General features: G+C 36.4%; 1 protein-coding gene, 1 long non-coding RNA gene and 1 other non-coding gene across 5 annotated transcripts; 2 read left to right on the top strand and 1 right to left on the bottom strand.

Moving 5' to 3' along the window:
* Positions 1–9,907: 9,907 nt before the first annotated feature.
* On the bottom strand, positions 9,908–18,789 carry LOC104212198 (protein NUCLEAR FUSION DEFECTIVE 6, mitochondrial-like). Of its 3 annotated transcripts, none has more exons than XM_009761413.2 (3): positions 18,368–18,789; positions 17,842–17,966; positions 9,908–10,108 (listed from the first exon to the last, which is right to left on the bottom strand). In XM_009761413.2, exons 1-3 carry the CDS (start codon positions 18,517–18,519, stop codon positions 10,089–10,091), a joined length of 297 nt encoding a protein of 98 aa, XP_009759715.1. In that variant the 5' UTR covers positions 18,520–18,789; the 3' UTR covers positions 9,908–10,088. The 3 variants fall into 3 exon arrangements, with proteins under 3 accessions (XP_009759715.1, XP_009759716.1, XP_009759717.1); XM_009761414.2 differs by lacking the exon at positions 9,908–10,108 and adding an exon at positions 11,252–11,566 and having other exon boundaries at positions 18,368–18,767; XM_009761415.2 differs by lacking the exon at positions 9,908–10,108 and adding an exon at positions 11,252–11,740 and having other exon boundaries at positions 18,368–18,767.
* LOC138876509 (uncharacterized) lies at positions 12,553–15,764 on the top strand. Its single transcript, XR_011401816.1, has 2 exons — positions 12,553–12,783; positions 15,541–15,764. It is a non-coding gene; the product is annotated as an uncharacterized lncRNA (long non-coding RNA).
* Positions 18,790–18,875: 86 nt separating the features above from the next.
* TRNAR-CCU (transfer RNA arginine (anticodon CCU)) lies at positions 18,876–18,948 on the top strand. The gene has a single exon. It is a non-coding gene; the product is annotated as a tRNA-Arg (tRNA).
* Positions 18,949–23,299: the final 4,351 nt, after the last annotated feature.

The raw sequence follows: 23,299 nt of genomic DNA on the forward strand, positions 1-23,299 counted from the left end.
TGATTAAACAATCATCGAGTGGTTTTTTTGGAACAATTTGCGTTGCTCAAATCTTAGCTAAGATTGTTGTGGGCCCCCGACTCTGTCTCTTTAGCAATCTTATAGCTTGTGTGGTAAGGTTTTGATTTGCAAGTCCAAGTCCCGTGCCAATAGGTTTAGAACTTGCCCTGAATGTTTATCTAGGAAAAATCCTAAGTGTAACTCGACTTGAGAAGTGATTATAGGCTGTCATTGATCCTAATTAAGACTTGAAAACATCCATAGCCCATTAATGATGATATCCCTAGTCAACCCCGTTGAGCCATAGCCCTTATTCTTTCAATAACCATGATACAAGCCTTTATCCGTTCTAAAATGATCCTCTGTTGGCACCCGATCTTTCCTTAGCACAAGGCAAAAACATAAGTTTGGGGTGGAGAACCGAGGAATGCAAAAGTGATAAAAGGTACAAAACTAAGAAAAGGAAAGGCAAAAAGGAAAAAAGAAAGAAAAACCATAAAGTCAAAAAGAAAGTGAACAATGTGGAAGAAATGAAGGGATTCAATAAAAGCAAAGATGAAAGGCTTGGAAAGACTAGAAAGGATAAAAAGGATTGACATGAACAAGAAAGAGTGACAATGTGTCTCTCTATCCCCTTTTGAAGAAGTAAATGACTCAAAGACTCAAGAAATTGAGAGCCAAAATAAAAAAAATGAAGTGCTTAAGGAAAGATTAAACCTTCATAAGACCAATATATCCTACCTTAAACCAAAAGCCTTCATTACATTCCCGAAAAAGCCCTATATGATCTTGAGTTGAGTGATCTTACATTAGTGGCAACTCATATAAGGGGCAAGCTTATGGTACTTAGAGACGGACTTGTGACCTTCCTTTGAGAGAGATGAGTGTATTTTCCAAAATCCTCGTTCTGAGTGCTAAATCTAAAAGTGAGGTTTGCTTATGGAGAGTTGAGTATGCGTTTGGGTTCCACAATGACCAATGTAATAGAAAGAGTTTCCTTGATGAGTTGAGTCAACGCTTGATGCTTTTGTGTTGCACTATAGCCATAGTGCTAAAAAGTAATTGCTAGTCCCAATTGACTCTTGATGAGGTTACTTTAGGACAGCTAAACTTTTCCTTTCTTTTATCTTGAAGAGGTGGGAATTACTTTATTTGCTTGAGGACAAGCAAAAGCTTAACTAGGTTTTGGATTAAAAGTGTGTACATGTATTCCTGAAAGCTAACTTATTGTGCTTGTTTGCAGTATTTGGTCCAAAACAAGACAAGAAGGTCAAAACCAGCTCATAAAGGAGTAAAACCTGCACAAGTCAAAAGCTGAGTCAAAAGAGCGCTAACATCGAAGAAATTGACGTGGAAGGTCCACCGCTGAGGTGGTCTTGTTTACACTATCAGCGCTGGCAAAGTTCAGAGAGTTTGTTTTGGGCTTGACAAGTCACTGCTGTCCATAGTGAAATTGTACGACAGCGGTAGCTTTAGCGCGGCAGCGGTCAAGTTACCGCCCTCAGCGTAAGTCAGAATCAGAGAGCCAGAAGTGGAGCTAAAAGTTGAAGACCGCGATCCGCGCTTGATTTTGGGCGGCCGCGGTAGTCATAGCGCTACAACGCTCTATTTTTCGCTACCAGCGACACCTCCGTAGGGGCATTTTTGTTCGAAAAATTTAGTTGTGTATAAATAGTTCTTTTTCAAATTTTTAGGTCATCTGTTGTTTAGAAGAGCACGTGGACAACCATTTTTTAGCCTTTTGAGTAATTTTAGAGCTTGGTTAACAATTAATCTTACATTCTTCTCTTGTAATTACTTTTTATGGGTTATATTTCATCTAAATCTTTGATTTCTTCTTTGATTATGAGTAGCTAAACCCATTAGCTAGGGTTGTGGCTCAACCCTAGTGTGGGTATTTAATGGATCTTCAATTTTAGGGCTTAAATGTTTATGAGTGAATGATATTTGGCTTGATTTATGCTTTAAATGTTGAATTGGTAGTTGCAAACACTGATTTGTGCCTTTTTGACTTAGGGTCTTCTTGAGAAAGAGAGACTAAATCTAGGAAATTCAGGCCAACAAGGAATTGGGGTGCATTCAAGATATTGATTACCCCAATTAAAGAGTTAAACCTAGAAATAGTAATACCCAACTTGAGCCATGTTTGCTTGCATTGTTTGACACCCAATTGGGCTTGATAAAGTTAATTAGGGAAAAGTCACTCAAACTACCGAGAGGTATAGAGTGAGTAGTTACGTGCAATGGCTATATCATCATCCCAATTATAACAAGTTTTCCCTAAGTTTTAGACCTCGTTAGATACCCTCCTAGGTGTAAGTCACTTCTTTAGTGCCTTTAGACCAATCAAGAAAACCCTACAAAAATATCATACTTAGCTTATTTTCCTGCATCATTAGTATTAAAGTAGAATAGTAAACAAACAAAGAATGATTGGAAGAGCAATTAACAACATCGCACATTGCTAGATTAGATAGGAACCCAATTCCAAACATATCTTAGCTCTCTGTGGATTCTATCCCGACCTTTCGGGTAAAAGCTCATCGATCGCTCTTGCTACTATAGTGGTATAGGGTTGGACCCGATCAATTGCCTCAAATTTAGATCCTTTTGCTTAAATAAGTGCTATGAACTCCAATGATCTGTAAATACCTCACAAGACACGTCGTAGAGATAATGTCTCCAAATCTTTAACGCATATACAATGACTGCAACTTTAAATCATGAACGAGGTAGTTCTTCTCATGGGGCTTCAACAGGCGTGAAGCATAAGCAATCACCCTACCCTCCTACATCAAGACACACTCAATACCAATCCGAGAAGTATCACAATACACTATATATGAACTCGACGCTGAAGGTAAAACTAGAATTGGAGTTGTGGTCAAGGCCGTCTTGAGCTTCTGAAAGCTCTTCTCACAGTCATTAGACCACCTGAATGGGGCACCCTTCTGGGTCAATCTAGTAAAAGGTGTAGCAATGGATGAGAAACCCTCCACGAAATGGCAATAATATCCGGCCAAGCCAAGAAAACTCCGAATCTTAGTGGTTGAAGATGGTCTAACCAACACTGAACTGCCTCAATCTTCTTTGGTGATACCTTGATCCCCTTACTGAACACCACGTTTCCCAAGAATGCCACGGGATCAAGCCAGAACTCACAATTGGAGAATTTAGCATAAAGCTTCTTCTCCCTCAACATCTGTAGTACAATCCTCAGATGTTGTGCATGCTCCTCCTGGCTGCGTGAGTACACTAGTATATCATCAATGAATATTATGACAAAAGAATCAAGATATGGCTGGAATACATTGTTCATCATATGCATAAATGCTGCTGGGAATTGATCAACCCAAAAGATATCACAAGGAACTCGTAGTGACCATAGCGGGTCCTGAATGCTATTTTCAGAATATCAGAATCCCGAATCTTCGACTGGTGATACCCATACCTCAAATCAATCTTAGGGAACACTCTCACACCCTGAAATTGGTCAAATAAGTCATAATGCATGGTAGTGGGTTCTTGTTCTTAATTGTAACTTTGTTCAACTACCTATAATTAATGGACATCCGCGTGGTACTGCCCTTATTCTTCACAAATAGAATGTGCACCCCAAGGCGACACACTAAGCCTAATGAATCCCTTATCAAGTAGCTCCTGAAGTTGTTCTTTCAATTCCTTTAACTCTACTGGTGCCATACAATATGGAGGAATAAAGATGGGCTGAGTTTTCGGCACCAAGTCACACCCAAAATCAACGTCCCTGTGGGGTGGCATGCCCAACAGTTCTGCAGGAAACACACCAGAAAAGTCTCGCACTATCAGAACAGACTTAATGGTAGGAGTATAAGCACCAACATCCCTCACAAAGGCCAAATATTCCAGACATCCCTTCCCAACCATCCGCTAGACCTTCAAATATAAAATCACTCTATTGGGAACATAGTCCAAAGAACCTCTCCACTCAATCCTAGGCAATCCCGACATCGCCAACATCACGGTCTTAGCATGACAATCCAGAATAGCATGACATGGTAACAACCAATCCATGCCTAGAATTACATCAAAATCAACCATACTAAGCAGTAAAAGATCAACTCTCGTCTCTAATCCCCCAATATTCACCACTCATGAACGATACAAATGGTCTACAATACTAGAATCACCCACCAACGTAGACACATGAACATGCGTAACTAAGGAATCATGGGACATATCCAAATAATGAGCAAAGTACAATGACACATATGAACAAGTGGAACCAAGATCAAATAATATGGAAGCATCCCTGTGGCACACTGAAAATATATCTGTGATCACTGCTTCTGAAGCAATGTTTTCTGTCCTGGCCACTACCTCTAGGGCGACCTCGAACTGCTTGAGTCCCACCCCGAGCTTGCTGAGAGGGTGGTGAAGTAACTGGTGCGGAAGTCATAGCTTGACCCCTCTGCTAAATGGGACCTCCTATAAGACAAGGACAATACCTCCTCGCATGCCCCAACTCTCCACACTCGAAGAGACCTCGATCCAACAATGGCGGAAGGGACAGAATCAGACCACGAGAACCAGAATAACCACTAGAAGAACCTAGTAAGAAGAACCCTGAACTGATGGTTGACCTGGACGAGCACTTCATGAACCATGGCTAGCTGATGCGCCATGATGAGCGGGACGATCCATCTGAGTGGGACTATAAGGACGACCCCTACTATGGTGGGACTATCCTCTAGATAAGTTACTGCTAGAACCACCCGAACCACGAGGCCACTTGACCTCCCTCTCTTCACGCTCATGAATGCGAACCAACTCTAGGCGTGTAGCAATATCAACCACCTCGTCAAGCGTCGCACTCATCGCAATCTCCCGAGTCATGATGAAACGCATACCATAGTTGAGGCCATCAATGAACCTCTTAATCCTCTCCCTCTCAGTGGGAACTAACCATATCGCATGACAAGCAAACTTCAAAAATCTCATCTCATACTGAGTTACTGACATACCCTCCTAGTGTAGCTTCTCAAACTGGCTACGCACCTCTCTGCGAGTTTGTGGAACAAACTTCTCTAAGTAGAGAACTGAGAACTCATGCCACATAAGTGGTGCAGGACTGGCTTGCCCGCTCAACTTATAGGCCTCCCACCATCTGTAGGCTGTCCCTATCAGCTAAAAAGTAATGAATAAAACTCCACTGGTCTCCAAAATACCCGTCGTGCGAAGGATCCGCTGGCACCTATCTATAAAATCATAAGCACTCTCTAACTCGGCCCCACTGAACTATGGAGTCTTGAGCCTCCCAAACCACTCTAATCTCTTCTGCTCATCATCACTCATAGGCGGGCCAACCTGGGCCCGAGCAGCTGCAACCGGCTGGGCTGGTAGTATCGCCGGTGTCTGGAGTCCCTGAGCTACCTGCTCTGGAGTACGGACGGCGAGAGTTAGAGCACCTCCCCCGCCCTGAGAAGTGGCTGGTGCAGCGGGAACCGAAACCACCTCAGCAAGGCTCGTGCATGCAACCAATATCTAGGCCAATGGGCACAGTTGGTGCCTGAGCTGGTCCTACCGGCTCAACAACATCTGGTATATGCTCCCCAGCTGGAGCAACCGGTAGCTCCACAGGTTCTACTCTATCTATAGTACGAGCCATACCTCGACCTCTACCACGGCCTCGGCCTCTCGCGGGCCTAGCTTGTGGTACCGGTGGTCGTCTGCCTGATCCGGTCGCACGTGTGCTAATCATCTAAGAGAGAATAGAAGAATAGAAGTTCAGTTTCCAGAATCAACAAATCCTCACGATAAGAGTACAAGAAAGTGAAGTTTCCTAATGATTTGGTAGCCTCTCAAAGATAAGTACAGACGTCTCCATACTCTATCTACAAGACTCTACTAAACCTGCTAATGACTCGTAAGACCTAAGTAACCTAGTGTTGTGATACCAACTTGTCACGACCTAAAATCTCAACTTGTCGTGACGGTGCCTAACACATTTACTAGGGAAGCCGACAATCACATAACAACTAAGCATTTGAATTAAAACATGATTTTATAAGCTCCACAGCGGAAAATCTCATAATATCTGATAAAACAACTGTAACTCTACCAGAACCATATCAAAACCTGGTGTCATAAAGTATATGAGCACTACAACATCTCAACATACCAAGCTCTAGTACAACTGTCTGAATAGAAAATAAAAGGAAGGAGAATCAAGGTTTAGGGACGTCATAACAGCTACCTTGTAGTCTCTAAGGAAGTACTGGCAACAATCTAACAATCACCCCGTCTAGATGTACCTGTATCTGCACACGAAGTGCAAAGAGTAGCATGAGTACAACCAACCCAATGCACTCAATAAGTAACATGACTAACTTTGGGATGAAAGCAGTGATGAGCTTAGAAGGATACAGTTAGAACCAATATAATGACAACACAGATATCACGATGAGAATAACAATAATACCTCAGAAAATAAAAACTTTCATATTCAGCTCGTTTACAATATAGAAATTTAGACATGCTTTCAAGTTCACAATTAAAGACCAACACTGATAAGAGCATGTCAAGTATAGCTAGCATGAGGAATGATACATATCTATGCCTACATGCCAAATATGCATGTCAAAAGTACGGTATCACAGTGATATTTCCAGTTACTCACACTCTCAGAGTGCTCAATCTGTCTATCTCAAATTCCCACTCATCACACACAATCACTCAGCACTATGAGTGTTTGGCATCAATGCCCTTCACCAAAGCACATGTGTATAAATTATTGTGCATGCGCTCATTGTTGGTATGTCAGACTCCGGAGGAGCGGATCTTGCCCATGCGCTAATATAAAGCCTATAAGACCTACTGCATCGTACAGCCCGATCCACAATAATAAATAAGCCAATAAGGTCTGGTGCGGCGTGTTGCCCGTTCCACAACAACACTCTCAACTCGACCGTTAGGCCCAATTCAGTCATCAAATCTCTCAAGTCTTAAGGGCTCATAATTTTATACTGCTTAGCTCAAACAATAAATATATGTAATGTAACAGTAAATGATAACGGAGATTGAGATATGATATCCAAATAAAGCATCATGATTGGGCACATAATTGCAATTAAAGCCGATAACATAAAACAACAGAAATAATCTCACTATGCCTCAATTGAATAAGTACATAATGTAAACATATTTTCTAACATGATTTACAATTTAATTACTCTAACAAGTAAGGATTTCACGGATAGAACAAGACTTGATAACAACACAGTCCTAAAGAACAAGCGAATCATGATTACCACGGCGCACGCCCACACGTCTGTCACTTAGCATGTGTATCATCCCAACACAAATCATATACACATTTTCTAGGGATTCATACCCTCGGTTCCAAGTTTAAAAGTGCTACTTACCTCAAAACATACAAATCACAACTCCAACAAGCCCTTCCCACGCGTATCGGCCACCAAACGACTCGAATCTAGTTACAAACAACTCAATATCAACAAATAATGTTGTAGGAAATAACTTCAAACAATAAAGCTTCGATCTTTATCAAAATCAAAAAGTCAACTTCGGGCCACGCCTCAGAACCTGACAAAATTCACAAAATACAAACACCCATTCAATTATGAGTCCAACCATACCAAAATTATCTAATTCCAACCACAAATCGACCTTCAAACTTTCATTTTTCATTTTTGAAAAGTTTCCCCCAAAATCCTCTTTTCTTCACTTTAATTCACTAAATAAATGACAAAAATAAGGATAGAATCAAGATAAATGAACAAATCCGAATCAACAACTTTTACCCCGATCCAAGACGTGAAGATTCCCCTAAAATCGCTGAAAACCGAGCTCTACAACTCAAAACGTGAAATAATACTCTAACCCTCGATTTAAGATTTTAAACATTCTGTTGATGATTACACATCGCAATCGTAAAAAATCCTTCTCGATCGCAAAGAACAACCATCATTAGTAACAAAAACCTTCTATGTGAACACGCTCACAAGGTCGCAAACGCTGTGACCAATCACCCAAACCTACAGGATCGTAGACAGCCTCACGCGATCGCGATGAACAACCGTCTGAAAATCCCAGGCCTCTCCTTCTTTCTTCGCTAATGCGTCCATCCACCCGCATTCGCGTTTCACAAAAACTTAGACCTTCGCGATCGCGTCCACAACCTCGTGAATGCATAGAACAATTGCCCAGCTGCCATAAAAGACTCTTCGCGATAGCATCCCTCTTCCCGCGATCGTAAAAGAGGAAACCATAAGCACAGATATCAACTATCCAACAAAGTCCAAAATGACTCCGAACATGATCCAAATTACACCCGGGGCCCCATCCAAACATACCAACAATGCCTAAACACGATACGAACTTAGTCAAAGCCTCATCACATCAAACAACATCGAAATCCCAAATCGCACCTCAATTCAAGCCTAATGAACTATTGAACTTCCAACTTCTAAAACCAATGCCGAAACATACCAAACTAACTCCGATTGACCTCAAATTTTGCACACAAGTCATAGATGACACAACGGATCTATTTCAACTTCCGGAACCAAAATCCAAGCCCGTTACAAAGTCAACTCTCGATCAAACTTCTCAACGTTCCAAACCTTCAACTTTCCTACACCAATTCAAGCCATAACGACTTACGGACCTCCAAATCAATATTCGGACATACTTCTAAGTCCAAAATCACCGTACGAAGCTATCGAAACTATCAAGGTTAAAAGGTAACCCCAAAAAAAGTAATAACTTTTCTGCAATTTTTTGACGTCTCTTAGCACTTTCCACATTAGTCTCACCAACACCATTTACGTACCTTCAAACTCTCCGTTCAAGAATCAAATTATCCTTCTCTTAGTTGTGCTCATTTCAAATTTTAGGCCTCTCGTTTTCGGGTTTAATTTTTATACATATACAGCTTAAAGAATTTTTATACTATTATCATACTTGTGACTTTTCATAGCAAGATTGAAAACTATCTGCTATAACCAATTAAACTATACTGTATAAAGATGATAAAAATATTTATATTGTCCATATATTAAATTGATCCGTTATATCATCTTTTCCACCCCTTCTATCAAAATTTAATGTGTTCTTCAAGTATGGTATATGCTTGAATATGTCAACTTACTGTAACCCTTCTTCTATTTGGACTTAAGAACGGCGATATGAAAAAACTCACACATGCAGAGTTATCTTTTACACTAATAAAAATGACCTACAGCATTTTAAAAAAAAAGGGGAGGGAGGGGAGATGAAGGTATGAACACGATATTAACAGCTAATTCAGCAGTCTTACCGAAGTTCATAGCTTAGAGAACAAATAAAAGCACTTGGAACGATAGGCAAAATTTGCCAAAGATAATGTGCGGTAATCACAGCCCTAAACCAGGAAAAGCCAAGTCAAACTACTACGTAACAACTCTTTCAATAAACTTGAAACATTGTGCATCCGAGATTTTGGATACCGATGCTAAGCAGATTTTAGCATCAAAACATTGCTCTTTTAGCAACATAAGCATAAGCATCATTATGACTTTTATGCTAGAAGCGCAACAAAATACGTGAGCGTGCACAGAGCGCGCGCGCGCACACATCAAAATTTATATGCCCATGGGACAAACCTTAGAACTATATCCAGCAACAAAATTGTAGACAAGGTTTGCTTTTGTTCTCATAGTCTAAGTACAACAACAACAACAACAACGACAACAATCGCAGTGTAATCTAACAAGTGGAGTCAGGGGAAGGTAATGTGTACGCAGACCTTACCCCTACCTTATAAAGGCAGAGAGCTTGTTTCCGATAGAAACTCAGTAATGAGCTTAAAAGTTGTTCAACAAAAACATGCTAGGAGTAATAAAAACCACTAAAGTAGGATCCAGAATTCATTGAAGGGGGTCAGCATCTGATTATTAGTAAATCACATATGTGAATATTAGAACAAAAATAAAATCACAGTTACAGTAGAAGATATATGTTTCTTCTTTGGAGTTTCTATTGTACCCTATTTTCAGATAATCTCTTAGACTGCATGATAAAACTTCGCTTGAACCTTCTGACATTCATCATAAATCATCACTGCAATCTGATTGAATACAAAGTATTAGAATGAACCTATGCATGACTTAGTCAGCAAGAACTACAATGACAAAAGGCAAATAATACATATGCTAAAGCTCAGTCCCTCAGACTAGCCTATTCATTTAAGGTTATCTAAGGAATTAATTCTTCAGCAATAAAAAGGGCAGCCCGGTGTACAAGGCATCCCGCGTTCACACAGGATCCGGAGAAGGGCCGCACCCCTTGGGGTGTAATGCAGCCAGCCTACTCTAATGCAAGCATTAGTGGCTGTTTTCACGGCTCGAACCCGTGACCTATAGGTGATAGGTCACACGGAAACAACTTTACTATTGCTCCAAAGCCCCCCTTCAATCATACTGCTAAATCGTTCACAAAATCTACAGGAAGTAATACTTTCTGATCAATCGATAATCAGACAAGTACAGCAAATCACAATAAAAGCATCACGCGCAGTCTGTATTTAATCTGAAAATGGAAAAATATTTTGTTTAAGGATGATATTGTTCCCATACTCGTGGAAGACTGGTAGCCATGTGTTGGAATTGTTCCGATTTCATCAGGTTCACAGTTTACTAATGTTTCAAACTCTAGTTCTCAGCAGAAGTTCAATTCTTATGTTATATTGGCCCTCTTTTATGGTCACTGTAAGTTGATATACCAGGACTTCAACTTGTACAAAAATTTCCTTTTTAACTTCAGTTGTCCAAAAGCAAACAAGAAAACAAGCATACAATGTTAAGACACTATCAAATGAAATCATCTCCCCTCTATTCCCAGCAAAAAGAGGAAAAATAATTGAGATAGGAGAAAAATTTTGCACTTTGGGGATCATCTTCCATTTCAATGCCACTTAAATGTGTCTCTCAGTCCAGTGGATTAAAAGATTTTAGACGGATACAAGAGACAAAGATGCAACAATCAAGTGGTTTACGAATACTACAAAAAACACGCAACTAAATATCTTCACTAGCAAACATATACTCTTCACAAAGTTTCATTCTTCAGGCTTGTCTAAGAACAATCGAGATCACACAAAGACATGAATACTTGTGGTTGTCCACTCGGGTCCCATTTAAGTTATTCATGATACAAATTTTTCAGAAGTAATTTGGCGATATAAAATGCTAGATGACATCATTAGATTCTCTAGAACAATTCCAGGAAACTAAAATCTGGTAATTATATTGCTGTATTTAACACCATAATTGAACAGAAATGCAATAAAATTCTGGTTTCAATTCAAGCTTTGGCCCTTACATAATCTATAAGGACAATGAGCTAACTTAGGACTTCAAAATGTAAATACCATTGATAATGATAATATACTTCAATAGAAGCCAGAATTCATAGAAAGGGAAAGAGTCCCATGTTCTTATTCAGTACTCTAGTATTTATTCTCTTAGACCGCTTGGACATAAAGCTTCACTTGAACTCTTTGACATTCATACATCATCCTTGCAATCTGATTAAATACCCAGTATTAGACTGTCATTTACATCTTAGCAACTACAATTGTAAAGGCAAAATGTATATGCTAAGCAACTTTCGATCCGACAAACTATCTGATTCAATTTTCTCGAGGCTTATTATGGAATTAACTCATCAACAATCAATATCAGCTGCATGATTCACAAATCTGCAAGAAATATGTATTTCTGCGTCAATGGACAATCAGACAGGTACAACAAATACATCAATTGCACATATAAAGGCTCAACGTCATGTCAATGTATATTGATATCTTGGTGAATAACATATCACTCCTTTGGTAAACTCAACCCATAAGCATTTAAAGAGTCTGATTGAGAGTTATATTACAAGAATTTCAGCCACTGGAAGTTTTTGTTGTAGACTAATAAGACAGACGAATGAAAGGCAACATAATACAATCTCAAATCAAATTCTGACTCATCCCCTGACAAAACTCTAATACTAGACAAAGGTCACTGTATTTTTAATATTGACAGTAGAGCCCATCTTGTGCCAAAAACAACCATATGACATGGTTGGTTCCGTTGTAAACACGTTAACCTAATGTTAACAAGTTATACTAGGTATGTGTATTGGCAGAAGGTGATCTTTGTGGTCACATTCTCATATTTTATGGTGAAACACCATTTATGTGCTTGGATAAATTATTGGTTGGGTACACAGCATATGGATGAATTAAGTTACTTTGACCAAAGTCGAATAACTATCCAATTACATTGATGAATCATACATGAATCCATTACGTTAATGTAACTATTAGCTACATTCAGGATTCAACATGAATCCATTAAATTAATGAATGTAACCTTCTAGATTTATTCATGAATTCTTAATATATTAATGAATGTTTTCCCCTATAGTAGGTACATACACATGGAAAAAATACATTAAATACAAGGAATAATTATGTATTTGGATGATAGTTCATTTAATCAAGAGGAAAAATCTATTCGCCTATTTATATGGCTATTGATGGCTTTGCCATATCAAATGACATTCCAAACATATATAAAGGGGTCTTGGTCCCGCTCTACACTCCCACCTAAGTTTGTAGTATTTCATCAATCATCATAACATATAAAGAAAAAGAGATGTAGAGAATGAAGATTGGGACTTGAGTTAGAACCTAAGAACTACCATCAAGTAACAAGACAAGTTAATCTCAAGTCTACATGTGTTTAATCTCATGTAAGCACGTGATTTTTGCCCTATATAAGAATTACTCCCAAAAATTCCAAAAAAAAAAATAAAACAATTTTTTGATTGTTTGCAATTGTTGTGAATTTTGTGTTATTTTCCTTGTATTATTTACATTTTTGTCTGTGCATGTTTATTTGCTAAATTAATAAAAAATACAAAAATATGTCGCATTTGCATTTAAGATTTAGGTTTGCAATTATGAGTAATTAAGTTTGTTTTACAAGAATGAAAATTACAAAAATAGGCATCTTTTGCATTTTTAGCATTTAATGTCCAAATTGTGTGATTTTATTTTTGTTGATGTTTAATTTTGGGTGATAATTATTATTTAGGAGTTAATTAGTATTTTAAGATAATTTTGGTTTTTATAATTTAATTTTAGCATTTTAGTTTTATTAATAAGTAAAAGAAAAGAGAACAAAAAATAGAAGAAAATCGGAATTAGGCCTCCTCTTCAATTCTAAATTTAAGCCCAAAACACCTCTACCCAACCCAAAACCTCACCGGGTCGACCCGACCCAGTCCGCCCCATAACCCAAACTAATCCCAACCCCTATTTTCATTTTTCCTTACCCTAAAAAACCCTAAAAAAAAAATCATCCGCCCCCCCCCCCCTCATCTTCTTCTTCTCCAAACAACCTCAAGCCCCCAACCATGGTTGCCCCGTCTTCATCTTCTTCTTCTTCACTTCTGCTCCAAACAACCACCCTCTCATAGCTGCCCTTCTGCATCTTCTTCGTCATGCTGTTGCTTCACCCACAGCCCGTCGAGCCCCAGCCAGTAGCCATGGATGAACCACCATGAACGACCATCGAGCTCCAGCTCAAAACCACCATCCCATGGCTGCCTTTTCCTTCTGCTTCGCTCTCTTCTTCGTCGGAGCAACCAGCTCCCTCCCGTCATTCCACCCACCAAACCAGCGACCACCAGAAACAGCCTCCTCACGTCCACCATGACCACGTCGTCACAACCCCAGTTCCGCCTCACGACCAGCGCAGCCAGTCCGCCATGGCCGCTGCTTTCTTCTTCTCCGTCAGTCGCTGCACATCACGCACACACACAGTCCGTCTTCATCTTCCCCAAACGACCCCTTCAACACCCAAGACAAACCAACCGTGGCTGCTTCCTCATCTCACGACCTCACAACAACCAGCAGCCTTCTTCTCCATTCTCACGCCACCAGCTTGCTTCGTCGTCAAGCAAACCAGTCCATCGACCACGATGTCCGTCACACCCTCCGTTCCAGTCAGCTCACATTTGAACACTAGGTCACCAACAGTAGTGGTACCATGAAGCTTTTCAAGATGTTAAAGACAGTGTTCGATCGGATGTTCGTCAAACGCTTCATTCTCGCGCTGAGGATCCATTTCAAGTCCCTCTTGAAGTGAATATAGTTCTTGTTGGTTTTAATGGCGACGGGGGGCTACAGGTGCGCATGAAGGGTTCTAAGCTGAATCGATCTCTTCTGTTGGTTTTTGAGGTTAGGTCTTGATTAAAGCTTTAATGACACTTCTTTGTTTGATTAGTCAATTTCATATTTTTGTACAAACAGTGACTATTCCTATAAATGTTTGCTAGCATTTTGGTTCAAATAGTTTCATTTTTGTGTATTGTTTGCTTCCCTGCTCTTGGTTGTTCATCATATTGTTTGGTTCCCTGCTCGTTCATGTTGTCTAAGTTAATTGTGATTTTGTTCCCAATAGAGTTAGTTTATTCCCTTTGTATATGTGTGAATCAATTTCGACCTTACTAGTTCAATACAATGGTTCTGAATCATTGAATCTTTTATCTTGGTTGTAATGTAGTTTGATCTAGTTTGAGTTCAATTGATGATTGTGTTTAGTGAGTTTGTTTATTCAGAGTTTGTCTGTTAATTGGATAATTGATTAGATGAATTGGTTATAGTTGATGGGGGTAGAATGGTAAATGGCAGTATTTCCAGGGGGTAAAATGGTAATTTCAGTAATTTCAGAGGGGTATTTTTGGAATTGAAAATTTGAACAATTATTTAATCTGAGTGTTCCGTCCACTAGGTACTAATAATATTAAATTAATACATTTTTTAATACGTAGTGGGGGACAAGACATAATGGTGGGGAATTAATACATTGTTTAATATAGTGGGGGACAAAGCATGCGGTAGTGGGGAATAATGGAATTAATTAAAGAAAAGATATGGGTTAGTGGGTTAATACATTGTTTAATATAGTGGGGGACAAGACATAATGGAGTGGGAATAATGTATTTATTTAATATAGTGGGGGACAAAACATGTAGGCATGGGGAACAGGGAATTAAATAAGAAAAACATTAAGTAGTGGGTGCAAGGCATGCAATTATGGGAATATTTCGGGTTAGTGGTTCAAGACAAGAGTCTTGGTTATAAATAGAGTCATTTTTACACAGTGTAAGAGGAGGGATAGAGGAAAAAGTTGAGAGAGTTGACTGAATTTTGAGAAATCAGAATTTGAGAGCAAAAGAGAAAAACAAGCTGAACTTTTACTTGAATAATTTCAGGTTGCTTTTCCTTGAGTGTTATTCAAAAATCAGTAAACTACTGCGTCTTGTATCTGTCTCTCTTCTGCTTTGACTGCGATTGCATTCTGGTACTGCTGGTTTTCAATCTGTTACTGGGTTATTCTACTGGTCGTTACTGGTTTTGTTTTTGCTGAACCTGTTTGTTGCTGTGTATTTACGCTACTGCTGCTTCTACTGATCTTCCTCTTCTTTTACTTCCAATACCAGGTACATGGCCGTAACCTTATCGATATTGTAAGCTGAAATGTGAAAGCATGAATACATATGAAGAATGGAACTTTGAAGTTTTAATTTAGCTTTTTTTCCTTTGTCTCTTTTACTGATTGTGTTTAGGTTATCTCATGTATTATTATTCTGTAAATTTCGGTTACTTTACATAACTAGGCATCTTGTAGTGATGTATAAAATAATACTCTGTTTTAGTTTGGTTATTAGGTAGTATATGTTTAAGCATGCTCATTACTGCCAAATTGTTTAACAATTGGAGTAAGAGGAAAATAACATAAGTTGGTCTTTAGTGAATCGGCTTGGTAAAACTGGTTAGTTCACTAGCTTGAAGGTTTTAATATTGTCAACAGTAGGTTAATCGTGAACATGTAGCTAAATTTAGTTAAAGCATGAATTTAAATTAATTTCGTGAATTAGGCATTATGGCATGATTTGAGTTCAAACAAGACGAGTTAACGTTTGAATTTAATAAACTTTCGAATATGCATTAGTAATTAAGATTGATTCTAGTTTCAAATAGTCGTAAATAATTAATTCCAACGGTTCAAGTCATCTAACAATGCGAGTTTAATCTAGTTATAGGATAATTAGTTTCTTTTGAACATATTATTTGTCGATTCCGTAGTTTATTTATAATTTCAATTTTAGTAATATTTCTTTCCGTTAACATTTGTCTTAATCTAGCATTTAATATGTTACGCCCTTTTTTTAAGCATGTAACTAATTAGGATTTTTTCTCTTTTATTTTAGAAACGAATTTAATAGAAATGTAGTCACTTTAGGATATCCTTAAAATAAATGAGGCGAGTCTCGCCAAACAAAGACGCACAAACTGCGGGGCCCTCAATAGATGTTAATAATTACTTAGATTTCGGGAGTGGCCATTTAACGAACTTCACGGCTTTCCCCAAAGATAATAACGCGTTAGACTCTTTAGACGCGATTTTAATTGAATTACATGCTTAAATTCGGGTGCGCATTTATGTGACCCAAATCCAAATCTCAACGGAGTCGGAACGTATTAACAACCACGGGTGCATTGATTGTGACGTGGTTCGAGATGCATTTTTACGATGTTGCAATTCTATAAAAAAAAAAAGCGGTTTAAACTTAATAAAAGCACACAAGTCATAACATGTATAAAAATCAGATATTTAGCCATTACAACAATTTAAGCGACCGTGCTAGAACCACGGGATTCGGGGGTGCCTAACACCTTCCCTCGGGTCAACAGAATTCCTTACTTAGAATTTCTGGTTCGCAGACTTCATTTGGAAAGTCGAATATTTTCCTCGAATTGGGATTCAAGATAAATCGGTGACTTGGGACACCAAAAGCCAAACCTTTCCCAAGTGGCGACTCTGAATTAAATAAATAATCTCATTTCAAATATTGTCACTTAAATTGGAAAAACTCCCTCACGCATTTATCCTTCGGGGTAGGCGCGCAAAAAGGAGGTGTGACAGCTCATATCCGCTCAAGATACATACTATTATTCTTACCATTTTTTGATTATAAATTGTTGAGCCTAAAGCATTCAAGCATGTGGTATTTGAGCATTAGGTTGTTAGTTTACGAACTTATAAACTGTTCAATGTTAGCATTATTTAGGTTTATATATGCATTCTACATTAGAATGACTAGCTTAGGTGATATAAATGTTTGTTTCACCATAATAGACTCTTCTAAAACTTGTTTCAGATAATTATAAAAAAATTCAATACTATATGTGTTAGTAATTGTCATACAAAAAGGGAAAATTTGGTTCTTTAACTGTTATTGTTTGAACTTGAATTGGAAGTTGTCAAAGTGACGTACAACCACAAAAGGTTAGAGTATTTTAGTATGTTTTTTACGTTCAAATTTTAGTCAATAAAATTAATTAGTATATGTTAATTAAATAATGATAATTTACATTTATTAAAAATAATCTTACTTAAAGTAAGTTGATACACAAATGTAATATGTGTTTGAATTAATTTAAAATTATAAACGTTGCACCAATAAACTTATTTTTGGTGTTACGGGCTTTAAGGACATTTTCAGTCATTTGGACAGAAAAAGTGATTATCACATCAACAACTTATTTTCAGCTTCAACACTTTTATTCAAATACATAACTGCTTAATCATAAATTCAGCACTCGGTGCTTAAAAGCTACTTGAATTCAACTTGCCCAAAAGGGCTCTACATCTTCAACAAATATGCATAAAATCAAGCACCCTACAAACTAATCCTCGTATGGATCCATATAATAATATAAAAAATATGTAAATATACCTTCAAGAGTCCAACCATAGCACCTAGGAGTGCCAGATAACATGGAATTCAGCAAAGCAGAGGCAGTAGCAGTGTGATATGGAAACAACGTTTCCACTCTTATACAGCTCATTTCAACAGGTGACCTACAAAATATAAGGAAAAAATGTATCTGGTTCAATATTATATAGAAACAATTAATGATAAATATTCTTGGTGAAAATTTATACTCCATCCGTCCCAATTTATGGTCTAAAACAAGTCATACACATGTGTAGATACAAAACATTTCATTAAAGGAAAAAAGTAATTTTTAATGTTAAATTATTTCTAAATATATAAATATGTTATTCTTTTTTAATATATTAACAGTAAAATGCGCCACATAAAATGAAACGGAGAGTATATATATGTTTTTTTTTTGTGTATATATATATATAGATAGATAGATAGATATATATATATATAGATATAGATATAGATATATATATATATATATATATATATATATATGCAAAAATTGAAAACAATGTTTTCGGATAATGACCTGAAAATGCGAGCGGTGAGTGGTTTCTGTGAAGGGATACGAATGGGGGAGGGAGAGGCCTTTGGTTTGGAACTACCGGAAAGTCTAACGGGGGCTGTTCGGCCGGAGGTAGTGGCGGAGCGGAGGAGGGATCTGGCGGTGAAAGTCGCCATGTCTGTTGAGGCTACTAAGCAGATGCAAAAAGGGCTTTACTTTGGGGTTTTAGTTTCTTCAATTTGGGGTTTATTTCATACTAGTATTTTATTGATTCACTTGACTGAAAATCACATAAGTTCAATAATTATTAATTTTAATACATCTAAAAATGTTTGATAAAATCATAGCCAAATAAAAATTGGGGTACAATTTAAAATACAACAATGACGACGATACAGTGAAATCCACTAGTAGGATGGAGTACAATCTAAAATGCTTTTCGGAAGAAAAAAAAATGTTTCAGTTGTTCTGCCAATAAATGTTTTTTCTAACAAGAGACATATAAAACTAGTCACATTCCTTAAGCAACAGAGCGCCTGTAGCTCAGTGGATAGAGCGTCTGTTTCCTAAGCAGAAAGTCGTAGGTTCGACCCCTACCTGGCGCGTTAAATTCGTTTTTTTGTTTCTTTTCCTTTTCTTTTTGTTTATTAAAAGTTGTGGATTATATTTCAACTTACGTCATTCAAAGCATTACTAAATGGATGATGAATATTGTCTAAAGACTGGATACAAATTCAAACCATTTATCAAAAAAACTCAGTAGTTTTATTCTCCTAAAAGAATAAGAGAAACGATTCACAATTTAGCTTTTAATTGGAATTTTTACATTCCTATGTCATAGGAAACTATATTACCCTCAATGTTTAAGGTTTGATATAATTACATTTAGTATACTTAATTACCAATTATATAACATTAGTGATTTTTAAGGGTATTAATTACGCTCCTAATTTAATGGTACCGTATATTCCTTCTAATACCACTCCTCCACGTTTCTCTCTCCAATTCTCTCACCTTCACCCACGTTTCCCTCCCACACCCATGATTTCTGTATCAAAATCTCATTATTTCTTCCATAGCCAAGGCATTGTCGGCACCTCTGCAATCTTGTCCCAATGTTTTTGTGTCCAGGGAAGATAAGCAAGCCTGGTCGATTTGATGGCTATGATTTCAGTTTCTTCATTAATATAAGAGGAAAGGAAAAGAGAGCAGCAATGCCATCATTGACAGCCATTAAAAAGCTTTGAAGCTTTGAATTCAAATTTGGGTTTTTAAAAATCATTATTTGTTTGGTTTGGGTGTCGTTGTAAATAATTGAGAATATGGTTTGGAGTTTATATCTCAATTTTGAGGGATTTTGTTGAAGATTAGACTTGGTTTTGGCTAAATTCAGATTGAAACTCGAAGAAGAAGAAGACATGACACACATTATATTGCAGCAATTGTAGATAAATTGTAGACTACTGTTTATTTATTTTTGAGCTTTTGTGTTTTTGTGTTAAAAATTTTGATGGGAGCTCGTTGTTCAACTTCGTCTGTTTTGGAGCTAACTTGTGCAGAGGAGAAGATATTTTTTAAGTTATATATATTGCTATACCTTTAAATTCAAGAAAGTATGGTTGTATTGTATTTAAAGAGGCGTGAATTTGTAGAATAGGTTGAATATGAGGAATGAGTCAAATAAGACTCACAATGGCTTATTTTCTACATTTAATCTACAACAAAACTACATATCATTTGAAAAATTAATATGAAAATACAGAATTTCAATGTTTCTACAAATTATCTACAAATTTTCTACAAACTGTTCATAACAGAATTTATCTTTATTTTCATGCATGTTCGTCTGGAACACTAAAGTTACTTGATATGCCAACATCTTCCGTTATAGAGGAATACAACTTACCTACAATTTTCTACAACTTTCACACATTATTTTTACCCAGTTAAATATAACTACAATAACATAAAATTTGGGCTTTGTGTTTTTGTGTTAAAAGTTTTGATGGGAGCTTGTTATTCCACTTCGTCTGTTTTGGAGCTAACTTGTGCAAAGGAGAAGATGTTTTTTAAGTTATATATATTGTTATACCTTTAAATTCAAGAAAGTATAGTTGTATTGTATTTAAAGTGGCGTGACTTTGTAGAATAGGTTGAATGTGAGGAATAAGTCAAATAAGACTCACAATGGCTTGTTTTCTACATTTGTTCTACAATAAAATTGTATATCATTTGAAAAATTAATATGAAAATACAGAATTTCAATGTTTCTACAAATTATCTACAAATTTTCTACAAACTGTTCATAACAGAATTTATCTTTATTTTCATGCATGTTCGTCTGGAACACTAAAGTTACTTGATATGCCAACATCTTCCGTTATAGAGGAATACAACTTATCTACAATTTTCTACAACTTTCACACATTATTTCCACACAGTGAAATACAACTACAATAACATAAAACTTACATACAAATTTTATGCAAAGTTTGTACAATATGTCTTTTGTATATTTTGTATATGATTTATACATAGTAAAAATTAATTTCATACAACTAATTATATATTATACAACTTATCTACAAACCATCTACAATTTTCGTACATTATTTCTACTAAGGTATATACAACTACAATATAATACCACTTAAATATAATTTTTATACAATGTTGTTCAACTTTCATACAATAGTTAAATGAATAAAAGAAAAATAAATAAACAACAGAATATAATTTTTCTACACTTTATCTACAATTTTTCTACAATTTCTGCAATATAATGTATGTTATGTCTTCTTTTTCTTCTTCTTCTTCTTCTTCTTCTTCTTCTTCTTCTTCTTCTTCTTCTTCTTCTTCTTCTTCTTTCCGAAATTCAGCCAAAACCAAGTCTAATCTTCACCAAAACCCCTCAAAATTGAGATATAAACTCCAAATCATATTCTCAATTATTTGCAACAACACCCAATCCAAACAAATAATAATTTTTGAAAACCCAAATTTGAATTCAAAGCTTTTTAATGGCTGTCAATGGTGGAATTCCTGCTCTCTTTTCCTTTGCTTTGTATTACTGAAATTTGGATACAATTGCGTTTGATGTAAAAGAATTGTAGAAGATTTAGTCGTTTTTGATTTGTGAAATCAGAAAAAAGTTTGAAACACAGTGTATCGAAAAAGCAGAGACGCTAAATTTGAAATGAAACTGACGAAGAAGATTAATGAGCGTGATTTGCGTTGTGGAAGATCTGGAAGAATATCTAATCCCCCAATTTTAGCGCGCCTAAATAAGGAAGCCTACAACTACAATGATTCCTTATTTAATGAATTGTCTATATTTTATAGAAATACTATTAGCATGAAGGGTAATATGCAAACTATGAACATATTTGGTAATATAGTTTCCTATATGGTATATGAACGAAAATTTCCCGTTGTAATTTGAGTTACTTTTATTACGGGCCATCTTCTCTAATACATTGTGTTGCAATGTGACACAAAGTCACTGTGACATTTATAGGAAAAAGAATCGGAAATAGCCTGATTTATAACTGATAATTTAAAACATAGCCCCAGTTTCAAAAGTAATCGAAATTTAGTCACTTTTTCATGTAAAGATAAAATCTAAACAAAAATGCTCATAAATTTTGAAAAAATAACGGAATAATATGTTGGAGTTTGAATGTTTTACATATGAGATTTCAGCATAATGTGCTGGAATTTCATAATGTGCTGGAGTTCCAACATAATATACTGGAAGTTTATACGTAGGAGCTCCATATACATGCTGGAGTTCCATGAAAAATGCTTTCCTAGAAAATGTTTTCGTAGAAAATGAGTGATTTTGTAACTTATTTTTTTTGTTTGGTTGGTGAGTAAAAAGTTTTTTCTGGTAAATATTTTCTAGTGTTTGGTTAGAGAGTAAAAAATATTTTTTTATGCTACTCTCCCCATCCCCCTTCCCCCAAGTCCCTATGTTTCTTGTGCTCCCTCCTCCTCCCCAAATACCCAATATTTTCATGACTTTATTTTCTTTCAAGAATTTAATTATTTTTCTAAAAGTTCATACAAATCCAAATGAACTAATATGTTGGTTTACTTTTTTATGCAAAAACACCGTTGAAATTTGTGCTTCATAACTAAAAAATACTTTTTTTGGTTGAAAAAGAAATTACTATTTTTACAACACAAAAATACTCTTTTTGTTGCAATAAAAGAAAATAATTTTTACTATATTATTTTATTGAAATGAAAGAAAATATTTTTACGTCATGGAAAAAAAATACTTTTTTTGTTAAAATAAAAAAAATACATTTTTTATCGTGAAAAGAAAATACTCATTTGTTAAAATGAAAAAAATACTCTATTTATAATATGAAAAGAAAATACTATTAGGGTGGGGTGGGTTGGTAGGGGTTCGTGAGGATGGGAAATGCGGGGAAGTTGGAAAAGAGTTTTGGAAAATGTTTTCCCTTCTCTTAATAGGGAAATATTTTCCTCCAATTGGAAGAAAATAAATTCATGAGAAAAATATTTTCCAAAACATTTAAGCCAACCAAATATAAGAAAATTGAAAAATATTTTCCATAAATTGTTTTCCTTCGTACCAAACACCTCCTAAGAGGTCTCTTAATCAGTCAGTTGGTAGGAGAATCTTTTGAGTATTGAAATATAACTTATTTTTTTCAGCATCTTTCTGAATTAAAGTGACACAAACCGTAGATTTCTCTGTGATATCCTAGTATCTGATCATGATTAAGTATTTAACTTATATACGGGCCGTGTAACTTTTTTTTTAAAACACTATTAGGTACTTTAACCCGTTGGTATGAACGGTTACTTGTTATATTTTATCTTTTAGATAAGGGTGTTTAAACCGAATTGGAAAATTGCACCAAACCGAAAAATCAAATCAAACGATTAAAATTCGATTAGATTTAGTTTCGTATTGAGTAAACA

Source organism: Nicotiana sylvestris, chromosome 8, assembly GCF_000393655.2.
Source record: "Nicotiana sylvestris chromosome 8, ASM39365v2, whole genome shotgun sequence".
NCBI classification, from domain to species: Eukaryota; Viridiplantae; Streptophyta; class Magnoliopsida; order Solanales; family Solanaceae; genus Nicotiana; species Nicotiana sylvestris.

Bases quoted from the DNA above. Each gene is read 5' to 3' on its own strand.
- LOC104212198 (XM_009761413.2), bottom strand. From the start codon at position 18,519: ATGGCGACTTTCACCGCCAGATCCCTCCTCCGCTCCGCCACTACCTCC. The intron at 17,967-18,367 runs GTCATTATCCGA...TATATTTTGTAG, and splicing joins CTCACCGCTCGCATTTTCAG to GTCACCTGTTGAAATGAGCT. The intron at 10,109-17,841 runs GTATATTTACAT...GTATTCAATCAG, and splicing joins CTATGGTTGGACTCTTGAAG to ATTGCAGTGATGATTTATGA.